Raw genomic sequence first — 12,080 nt, forward strand, 5'->3', positions numbered from 1 at the left:
AGAGCTCTTCACAATTTGCCTAGGATAACTAATTGGGACTGTCATTGGAGGGGGAAGCAATGATGAAGGATAGGCACTATGGTCTTGAGCTCTGTCTAGTCCAGTAACATTGCCTACATTTTTGGGTGGTTTCAAACAAAAGTGATGGTGAAAGAGACTTGCTCAGGTTAGGGATTTGCTGTATGCAGGGTCAATCATTTGTATAGTTAATGTAAATAATAGTCTATAAAATGAAGCACATAAAAATACCATTCTTCTTATTTTCTAGAACTCAAAATATTTTATGAAGCTAAGTCTCATTCCATTAGGATGGAAAGAAAATTTAATGTTCGTTATTGTTATTGTCAGAGTTTCTTTTCTCACATCCACAAGCTCCATAGGAAGATTGTGTGTGTGTGTGTGTGTGTGTGTGTGTGTGTGTGTGTGTGTGTACACATAGTGCCACAGCATTTCCTGGTGGGGAGAGAAGATGCATGGGGAATTACTACAGTGTCCATGGTTAGATATTTTGTTCGGCTGGTGCAGTGTGTAGATGGTTTTTATAATGCTTTGTATTGGTTCACACTGTTCACAGTTCAACATACTCCACAGCATTTCTGTTGTCTTAATGGAAGTGTTTCACTTATTGACACTATCTCCCTGGCACCCAAAGGCATTGATTTGCAACCCCAAACAAGAGTTTTCAAATTTGCTCAACTTTGGCCAGTTTTTTACCAATTGAGAAACCTATACATCGTGTCAAAGTTTCCAAGAATTCTTTCCTGGACTGCAGTGTATGTTACAAGAAACTTTTGTAATTTGGGGGTCTAAAATGCCCTCTTACAACTGTCTTTTATAAAATGATGTAAGAACAGATGGTACTTAGTTTTTAATTTCTTCTTTTGTTTTTATGTTTTAAATGTCTTTGCCCATCAAAATACAAGTTGGCAATATTATGTACCCATTTGAAGAAAATTGGCCTGGGAAATCTAAAATGTTGAGAACTGCTTGATTGAAATTATGTGAAAAATAAGGTAAGAATTTGGGGTGGTGGATCTTCTTGGTACAATGTTTTCAAATCATTATAAATTCTGAAGATTCTAGGATAAATTCTATCCTAGAATTATTTCAGAAATGATTCCTCCATAGAACTCCCCATATTAGAACAAACATGGACTTAGGGACATTAGACAAATTGAGTTGCAGTCTTATCCTTACTTCTGACTAGCTATGAGAAGCCAGGTGTGTTATTTAGTGTAACAGAACATCTGTTTCTTCATAAGTATTGTAATAATAGGCTTCTTGTTCAGAATAGAAGCTGCCTATGTGATTGAGCTATTTTTTAAAAACTTCAAGATAATGTTCTTTATTAACAGCTTCTATTATAAAACTGTCATCCTCTTTTTGTCACATGACATTTCACATTGAATGAAGTGGTATTACCCAGGCACCTTCATCCCTATCTGCCACCTAAATTGTTAACTATCATTAATATTTATTGTTCTTTAAAACCCTTCACTAAGATGTATGATTCACCAAGAAAGGCACAAACCTGACTATAAAAGTGATGGGAAACTGGTTCCTTAGTATTTCTCTTTTGAAAGTTTCAAGAAAAAAGAGGCTATTTTCATGTTGGGTGGCAAACTCACTTTAATTTTGTGGGAGAGAAAGAAAAAAAAATAAATTGTTTACAAAATATTTGGATTCTTTTTAGGATTTTCGTTCCTTAGAAGATTTACAAGTGGACCTTAGATAATTTTAGCACAAGGAGCTGGCAGCACTGGATCTTGTTGAAATTCCTCCCTTCCTATAGAATGGGGGGGGGGTATTGGAGGATTCACTTTGCTTGTACCCCAAGACCTGTGTACTGGAGAAGTGAATGAAAGGGAATAAAGGTAGGAGATGGAGGTGGGATGGGAGGAGGATCAGCTGGAGGTGGCAGAGGGAGAGAACCTGGGACAAGCTCCTTCTTGGCCTCCTATTCCCCAGCCAAAGAATCAAAGGCAGGAAGTGGTTGTTCCTACAATGCAGCTCTTCCGCTGTTACCCAACCATCGTGGCGAGGACAGTGTTTCCTACTCACTAGAAACTTTTTCCATTGGAGATATTATTCTATAGCAGGTAAAAAAAAGGAAGAAGAAGAAATATAGAAAGGTAAGATGCATAAGGAAGTATTAAATATGTATGTCATGTCAGGAAAACATTTTCCCAACCCAAATGTTAACAAATATAAGCACATAACAGGAGAAATATATAAATAAATATTACTCCATTTAATTTTCCATAAAAATTTGTCATGAAATGATTTTAAAATATTTAGTGAAAGTATTCAATTAATAAGTGATTAATCTGTATTATTTTGCACTTGGTATGCGCTTGACTTAAATAATGATTAGATATTAATAGCTAGATTTAATACTTACACTTTCTTCTATACAGAACTCTGTGGCAATAAAGATAATGCCATTTGTTCATTTAGGTGGTTATTTTCACCCTGAGTGCCATGTATACCTAGTCCATAATAGATGCTCAAATAAAAAGATCCTATCTCAGAGAAGTAAGGATCCCTAGTATCTAATAATTAGGCGGTCTTTTAAAAGAAAAAATAAACTTGCACAATGAGCAGGAAGTGTCACTTCTAGGTTTGTATTCTATTGAAATTATGCCATGTCAAGATAAGAGAACATGTATAATGATATTGTTTGCAGCATTATATATAAAAGCAACAATGGAAAATCCCTATGGTGATGGAGAAAGGGTACAATAATTTAGGGGTCCTCTGGAATGTGATGTCATTCTGCCATGAAACAGAATGAGATTGATTCTAACCTAGGTACATGTCCATGTTATATTCCACTTTACAAGTAAGTTGCAGATTAATATGTATGGCATGATTTCATTTTCATAAAGAAAAGAAGCACATGTTTCACAAGGTATCTATATAAACAAGGGAAGATTTCTAGAAGAGTGCCCCCAAGTGGAAACTGGGGTTAGCAATGAAGAGTATCAGAAAGAGCCTTCTACTTCTTTCTTTATGGAATTTTTAAAGTAGTAAGATTATAGACAGCTTTTACTTTGAAGGGAAAATTCAAGTTAAAACAAATTAATTTTTATAATGCTAAAGAGATTTCGGTTTTTTAATTTTCAGGACTTTGCTTATAATCAAGCAGATTACAGTTTCATATAAAATTATGACATTAAGAGAAATTATAATTATTATATATTTATATATAATTTATTTCATATAAAAATTATATGAAATTGATAGAAATTATGGCTTTCTCTAACATGCCTTTAAATTGAGCCTATTTTTTGGAGTTAAAGATCTTTTTGTTTGTGGCATATACTTGCATTGGCTGGGTGCCATGTTTTGTCCATTCAGTTTCTGCATGTTTGGCCCAAGGCCAGTACTGGCCAGGAGTCACACTCAGGGGAACTGTTTTTGAAGAAGGTGGAGGGCCTGTAACTTTGTACAAAAGCACAACAATGATCATTGGCAGCCCTGGCCTTAGTTACATAGTATAGTATTTGAAAGTGCATAAAATTACAATTCCTTATATAGTCTAGTTAGGCTTTTTGCCAAGTTGAATTTGCCCTCACAACTTGTCTGGTTCTGTCTTTTGGGGTTTCCAACTACTTCTTGGGTCAGAAAGAAACTTCTAGAATATTGTTCTTCAAGGCCCTTAGCTGAATGCTTCTTTTCCCAGCAATTGCTCTCTCCCATGTCTCTAGCTTTTTACAAAATTTTATTGGTGCCATATAATTATACATAATAGTAGGATTCATTATTACACATTTGTACTTGCACACAATATAACAATATAATTTGGTCAGTTTCATTTCCCAATACCTCTTCTTTCCTTATTCCTTCCCCCGTAATTGCCTTTCTCTACTGGTCTCCCTTCTATTTTCATGAGACCTCACCTTCCCGCCCCAACCTGTCTTTTTTTCTTTTTTCTATCTTCCTCATATGAGAGACAACATTTGACCCTTGACTTTATGAGTTTGGCTTATTTTGTTTACATAATGCTCTCAAGTTCTATCCACTTTCTGGCAAATGACACAATTTAGTTCTTCTTTTTGGCTGAGTAAAGTCCACTGTGTATGTATATATGTGGTATATATGTGTGTATGTGTGTGTGTGTGTGTGTGTGTGTGTGTGTGTATCACATTTCTTTTTTTTTTTTTTTAAAGAGAGAGAGAGAATTTTTTTTTTAATATTTATTTTTTTTAGTTCTCGGCGGACACAACATCTTTGTTGGTATGTGGTGCTGAGGATCGAACCCGGGCCGCACGCATGCCAGGTGAGCGCGCTACCGCTTGAGCCACATCCCCAGCCCCACATTTCTTATATTCACTCCATTCACCAGTTGCCATGTCTCTGGCTCTGACACCCCCCCCTTCCAACTTATAGGACTTGTTCAAACTCACAAGTTCTTGAATAGGTCCCTTCCCCATTCTTTTTCTTTCTTTCTTTCTTTTTTTTCCTTCCTTATATTGGAGATTGAACTCAGGGCAAATGCTCTATCATTGAGCTATATTTCCTCTTTTAAACATTTTGAGACAGGGTCTCACAAAGTTGCCCAGGCTTCAAACTTGAGATCCTCCTGCCTCAGCTTCCCAAATAGCTAGAATTACAGGAGTGCCCCATATCTCTTAAACTTTAACATTTACAGGTGGCTTGATTTGCATACAATTAAAGAAAAACAGAAGTCAAGCAGTTGCCGACAATACAGACTAAATACTTTATTAGGTTTCAAAATGAGAAAATGGAGATGTTAACCTATTTTAGTATAAATCCACCACCCTTCTCAAAGAGCCTGCCTTAGTGTCCACGGCTCCCCAGTCCTGGTAGTGCCTGTACTCTTGGGGCCGCAGTAGATACTGCCGTCCCCTGTAGTTGGGCATCTCATAGAGGACCCAGCAGCCCTCCAGCACGTGGAGGGAGGGAACCTCATTGAAGTGGAAAGGGTCCTGTATGCAGGAGCAGTCCTGGGTTAGCTCCACCATGAGGCCCTTGTGGTCTTCCCTCTCATATAGCTGTATCCTGTGGGAGCCTGCCTGTTCCATCCACAAAAAGAAGAATGGGAAAAAGCAAGTGAGTCTCTTCCACAATTCATCCAAACACCACATGAATCTGGAGGCCGGGATGTTGTGGTTGTGAATATAGAATCTGAGACTCCAAAACTGCTGCGAGGGCTGTACATGGAAGTTTTCTGCTATCATTTAGCAAATATCCCTTCCCTTCCCTTCCCTTCCCTTCCCTTCCCTTCCCTTCCCTTCCCTTCCCTTCCCTTCCCTTCCCTTCCCTTCCCTCTTCCCCTTCCCCTTCCCCTTCCCCTTCCCCTTCCCCTTCCCCTTCCCCTTCCCCTTCCTTCCTTCCTTCCTTCCTTCCTTTCCTAGGAGATGGGATTTTAAAGAGGTGCAGACTCTGAGAATTGATTACAAACTCAAATATCTTGATTACTAACTCCCTGTGTTAGCCTAAACCTGTATTTTGGGTAAAAACAAATAGTCTATTTTGACCAGTATTCTCCTAATAAGAATAATATCTTCCAATTAATACACATATAAACTTAACAGCAGATTTAAGATTTTAAAAATGTAATTCAATGAAACTTTGGTTTAAATAGTCACTTCCAAATTAAAAGACTTTTCCAAACTTGGATACTACCTTTCCATAACCTATCTTGATAAACTGAGTTTTCATTGTTTTCTAGTCTATAGTACAACGTGTTTAATTCATTTATTAGAAATTCCTTTCATCTAGATAAAAATATATTTGCTAGAAACAGTGCCATCTTATGCCCAGCCAGCTTTCCATCTGCAAGTTTTGTTGTGTATCTCATTATGATATTACATTTGTCACAAACAACTTTGACCTAATGGTGACAGAAATTAAAAATAAAACTGGCACTTCTAAGTAGGTTCTTTTTTTCTTTGTTTTCATGCCTGTACACATCTAGGCCCAGGCAGGTGTCTAAAGCCCACTTAACTTTTAAAGGGAAGATTCCTTCCTTCCCTCAAACCCACATCAATAAAACATCCCCCAATTGAGTCCCTTAGGCAGCAGGACTCACTTGGGGGATGAAGCGGCAGGAGCTGATGGAGTCATTGAAGCCCAACCACTGCGGGTAGTCGGGGTATTCCCCCTGCCGCAGTAAGTACTGGTTGCCCTGGTAGTTGGGGCGCTCATAGAGCATCCAGCTGCCGCCGCTGTCCACGCGGATGGAGTTGCAGCGGCTGAAGTAGGTCTGCAGGTTGGGGCAATCGCTGCTGCACATAGCAGCGGCCCTGGAAGCTCCTGACCTCGTAGAAACTGATCTGCAAAGGAAAAGTAATTTGAATGAAATCATTTGTGCCTAGTAGGCTTGCACAAAGGCTTTGTTTCCTCTTTTTTAAAATTTTTCTTTAACTTGTGTTCTGCTTACCTTCCCCATGGCCGGTTGACACAGACCTTGTGAGCTCAGTACATTGGAAGCGGCCAGCCCCAGCAGGTCTATATAGCAGGAGGCCTGCTGCGTTGGCAGGAAAACACAAAAGGGGCCGGGGAGGGTGATAAGAGGATTTTATGGATCCCTTTTACACGCTGCATTCAGGGGCAGTGATTAAAGATTTGCCCTCGTTCTCTGGTGTATTCTAACGCTGTCCTGTATGTGCTGCTCTGCGTCGCTTTTATTTGGATTCTTACTGTTTTCTAAATTTATCAGCTCACCAGTCTGAACTTTTGACCTAAAATTCATGTCTCCGCACTATGATTCCATTATACCTCGTGAGTCTCCTGGGAAAAATCTGTGCCTTTGTGGAAGTATCTCCAGAATTCTGGGAGGTTTGAATTCTGAGAGAGAATTTTCCTGATATTTTTAGATAACAGAGGCTGGCCTATTTTAGTTTTTTTTTCTTCTTCTTCTTTACATAAGTTGCCAGTTCAATGCAGAACAAAATCTAGATTCAGATCTCTTGACTGTTTCTGATTGTATTGACCTTATGCTTTAAAACATAGTTATTAATGCCTAGTTTGGTGGGTGTACCCTATATAACTCTATTAACTTGTTATAAGAAACAGAGCAAAGGTTTCTGTGGTCGTGGGGCCCGAGACTGAGAGGCGCATGACTTTATGGATGGCTTCCCCTTTTCCAAGGGCAGAGGAAGCTCTTCCCAGACAAGAGTGGGACCTTTGGACTTGGCCATGGCAAAGCACAAACTTCTCAAAGCACACATTACTTGGGAGAGAGAATATGAAGAATGAGGAAGAAAGCAAAAGAGGAGCAGCCTGACATTTAGAAGCTGCAGCTAAGCCATGCTTACTCTTCTATTAGACATGAACAATCCCATGAAGTGCCAACTTCTGGCAAGATTGCTCTGAGACATGATAAAATGAGATGAAATAAGGCCACTTCACCATTTTGTCTAAACTCAAGCATAAATAAAGTTGATGTGTCACCCACAAAATAACAAACACCCCCTTCTCAGCCAAAATAATTAACTGCTACTTGTTTGTCAATTATAATTATCCTCATTCTAGCCTCCTCTTCCCAAGGGCAAGATTTGTAGAGATAACCAATCATAAAGTTAATCCTGCTTTATGATAATATCTAATCAAGAGTGAACCCCCACTTTTTAGACCCTTCCCCAAATCACACAACCAAAGTACAAGTCCTAGAATAGGTTCCTTTCAACCTCTTCTCACGGAAAACATTCCAGTCTTCCCCATCATGTGAGTTCTCCCAGAACACAACCAGTCATAAGCCTAACTTGTTTAAAGGCAGGCATATTCCTGGTGGTTTTTAGCTAAAGGACTTTGGCATGAGTAAATGGGATTATGTGTATAATGTATGTGGCACATACCGGGCACAAATGAGCTTTAGTAATCCTAGTGACATCCATACTGGTAATGAAGTGAGTGATATCATCAAGGATAACTTCAGCCTATTTATCTCTCTTAAAAATAAGGAATCTCAAGGATTCCTGAGACAATTATTCTCTACAAAGTCTTTTTTTTTGGGGGGGGGGGTTAAAAAACAAAGGTTTGGAAGGAATTTTAGTTTTTAAAAACTCTGTTATGCCTAAGAATCACCTTGTGCCAGGCACCATGGTGCATGCCTATAATCCTAGCTACTGGGAGGCTGAGACAGGAGGACTGCAAGTTCAAAGCCAGCCTCAGCAAAAAGCCAGGTGCTAAACAACTAGACCCTGTTTCTAAATAAAATACAAAAATTTGGGCTGGGGATGTGGCTCAGTGGTAGAGTGCCCTGAGTTCAATCCCCAGTACCCATTCTCCCAAAAAGAATCACCTTGCTTGTTAAAAATGCAAATTACTACAAAGAAAAGAAAATGCAAATTACCAGTCCCAAGATTTGACATCATTAGATCAGAACAAGACCCCTGTATTTTTAACCCATACCAATTAGTTCTTGGACCAAATTTAAAAATACACTTCTGTGATTTATTCCTTCATTTTTTGAGAAGGACATCATGTGTTTTAGCCATCCCCAGGTAAGGCCTTATTAACATCTCTGCTAAGATTCTCTTTAAACCTGTAGACAGAAACATACTCTGCTTTGTAGCACTATTTCTTGTTCTACAAAATTTGGAGAACCAAAGCAAGGTTACCAGAACTTAAATCACACCCTGGTAAAACAGGCAAATAACATCTCAAAATCATTTTGAAATTTGTCCCGACAAATTTGTATTCATGAATACTTTGAAAATGTCTTGGGAATTCCAAAGGTCCCCATACCACACTATGAGATCTACATTACCAACAGTCTGGCTTGGATGCTGTCCAGCATCTCAAGCCCAGGAAACGCAGTGGGATGCTAGGATAGTTCTGCATTATGCTTTACCCTACTCAAATTGCTCTCCCCAAGGGAGCAAGGGATTTAATGGTGAAGAAGAAAGAAGGGTATTTAGGGTCCATATTCTATCTTGGTGATTTTTATCAGTCTCCAGATTCTGTCTAGTCTTGCCTCCTCTCTATGATGCACTCTGCTAAGATGCTGGGATGATGGGAATAGAAACACATCAAGTTACATGCTCATCTGTTCCAAACGCTCCCTGACTCCCGTTGTCTTCATGATCAAGTCCTGATTTCTTAGCACCAGGCATGACCTCCTCTGTCTCTTGCCACACTGTCTGATCACGCTGAACCACTTGTCATTTCCTAAACACATGATGTTATTTTCACACTGCTCTTGGTTTTCAATATAATGATCTTTCTCATGGAGACACCAATTCTCTACCTTTCACCCAGAGGAATGTTACCCTTTCTTCGAAGCTCAGCTCATGCATCAATTCCACTGTAAAGATTTTCTAGAACCTTTTCTAATCTTCTGGGTTGAATTTAATATGGTTCCCTTGGTCCCCAAGTATTGTGTTCATACCACTGTAACAGTAACCTTCACTTATTTGATTATTTTGTTTAGAGATCACGCCCTCAAAATAGATATGGGGAGTCCCAGGAGGGCAGGGACTATCTTTGTTTTAATATTCTCACTAATTGACAAAATGAATTGACACATAAAGTTTACTCTGTAAATGCTTAGGGTGGTGGTGGGGGAATGAATGAATGTTTTCCTCTAGTCTGAAAGTCATTGTCATAATAGTGCCTGGGACTGATTTCCAATGCTCAGCTCACAGGAGCTCATATGGTATCATTCATATCTAAGTTCAGCATTGGCAACCTTCCGTGTGTAGAATGACACACTCCATGCTTCATCTATCTAATGGGCTTTTATAATGGTGGAGAAGAGTAAGCAAAAGGAAGAAAACAAGAATGTTGTGTGGTCTCCAGAGCCCTCGACTCTGCAGTCACTTTAACTGTTTAATTTTTTTGTCTTGTGAAATGACCAATTAGTGTTGCAACAGCAGCAGCAATTCTCAGAGTTTTGCTGGTGTCTGAGGCCCAGATAGCAGTTGATGTTATCGTCTACCTTTTTGCTTCTTAGCAATTAATGTGGTGTTTGTATTAAATACATGCTTGGTTAAATAATCATAGATCATTTGGGTGGTGACCATGTAGATCAAAGTGTCCCAAACAAAGAGACTGGACAAGAGACCGGCCTCTGGTTCTCTTTCTCAGTTTATCTCTGATGACCATACAACCAGTGGCAAGAAGAGAGGAGTAATCGCTGACCTGCCTTTGCTAGACTCCTATAGGATACCCCTTGGAACAAATTGACGATATATTTCTTCTTGTGGTTGTCATTGTCACTTTTGCTCTGACAAACTCACAAAGAAGAAAATTTGAACTCCCAAGTTCCAAAGGGAAGAGAAAAAGAACACATACTAACGTCAGGACCTCACCCCATAACAGCAGGGTGGGAAGATTAGGGAAAAAGCTCATGGGGACATAACTCAGTATGGCAATATTTGGCACTCATTTATGTAGTAGCTTCCACTCTGGTTTCATTGTTTGGTGGACATTTTAGTAAGATTAAATGGGCAAGAAGATATTGCAGATTCAAAGGGCGAAAAGAGAGGGAAAAAAAGAAGAGAAAGTTTTAAGTCTGGACTTGGAAATACCTGTGTGTGTATGGGGGGCGGGCAGTATCTAGAGTGTACAGCATGTAGGTTGAACTGGGGTTGTCTCAAATTCTTGGTTCATTTTAGTTCCTCCTCCCATTCAACTCTCTGAGGTCCCAGCATTTGCACTAGAGAGAGGAGGGAGAGAAAGGAGTAAAGGGTAGAATTAGGAGTGGGTTTGGGCATATCTCTTCCCCAGGTCATTCCCCAGGTGACTTTCTCTTCATGTTGGGATTAAGGGGAGAGCAACTTTCTCTTTGCCTAGATACTAGGAATAGGAACAACCAATTTTAAAGAATAATTTTTAAGAATAATGATTTGATTAAAGAAATTCAAGAATTCTAATTTTTATGTACTTCCAGTTCAGGTGTATAATTTCCATTTCTAAAGTCTATGATTTTATGTCTTCTAAGCAAATACTATGAAATAAATAATAAATAAATAAATAAATAAATAAATAAAACCAAATAAACTTTTGGTTTCCTAATTCATGTTCCCTATATCACTGTTAGCAAATAGAGGACTCTGATTAATGTCTCCAGGAAACCAACACTACCTTTGGGAGTTTAAAGGTTATAAAAGCTGGGCTTTAGGAATAGTTAATACAAAATAATCTGAGAATTGAACTACTTTTTTTCTCCTCCTCCTCCTCCTCCTCCTCCTCCTCCTCCTCCTCCTCCTCCTCCTCTTCTTCTTCTTCTTCTTCTTCTTCTTCTTCTTCTTCTTATGCTGGGGATTGAATCCAGGGCTTCATTCATGCCAAGCAAGTGCTATACCATCAACCCATATCCCCAGCCCCAAATCAAACTATTTTCCAGGGAAAGAACCTTCACATGTAATATATGTATACAATAGGCTATCCATGAGTCCTGGTTTTCCCAGAACAATCTTAGTTTGTGCTTCTTGTCCCAGTGTGATTATTAATAATAGGTCAGAAGTGACCCAGTTTAAGACAAAGATTACATATTCACTCTGTTTATATGCCATGTGAGGTGGGATTTGGGTCAATTCATTAGAACCTCAAAGGATGGGATACTTTCATAGAATTTTGACCTGAAGTCATCTGTTTCCTTGATGAACTTCACAAGAAACAGCCCCAAGAACCTTATTTATTCACACAGGATGTTTTTAGGGATGTTGTTTACTCAATATCCTCTTTACCAGGACTTACAAGAAAACTTCCTTTTAGGTGTTGGTACTGAGGATAATGAAGCTTGTACTGATTAATTTATTTGTCTTCTAAACTCTGTGAGTTATGAAACTGATCTTGTTTCCTTCTCTGCCTTGGCTGCTTGAGCAAAATCTGTATCTATCTTCGGTTAACTTAGCATGTTCCAGTTCATAACTTGAGTTTGAACTTCACTCTGGGTTCCATCTCATCTCTTCCATTTTTGTTTTTCCTCTCACCCAATTTCCTCATCCACTTATTTTTAAATTTATTATTATGAGTTTTACTACCCACTTTAATTCACTTTGAAAAACTAAGGGGAACAAATACGCAGTCACACAGTCTTCTCCAGAAAATTTAGATTGCTTATTTTCTATTCAGCAATATTTTCTATGTATTACTCATAGTAC

The 12,080-nt window shown here is 38.8% G+C and overlaps 1 protein-coding gene across 1 annotated transcript; it reads right to left on the reverse strand.

The window, feature by feature from the left end:
• Positions 1-4,766: 4,766 nt before the first annotated feature.
• LOC308630934 (gamma-crystallin C-like) lies at positions 4,767-6,418 on the reverse strand (the record flags this gene model as incomplete). Its single annotated transcript, XM_081261742.1, is given in 4 exon segments — positions 4,767-5,039; positions 6,059-6,259; positions 6,264-6,302; positions 6,410-6,418. Coding segments are annotated over 4 exon segments (522 nt in total).
• Positions 6,419-12,080: the final 5,662 nt, after the last annotated feature.

The sequence above is a fragment of the Spermophilus citellus genome (genome assembly GCF_964194105.1).
Source record: "Spermophilus citellus genome assembly, chromosome: 11".
NCBI classification, from domain to species: domain Eukaryota; kingdom Metazoa; phylum Chordata; class Mammalia; order Rodentia; family Sciuridae; genus Spermophilus; species Spermophilus citellus.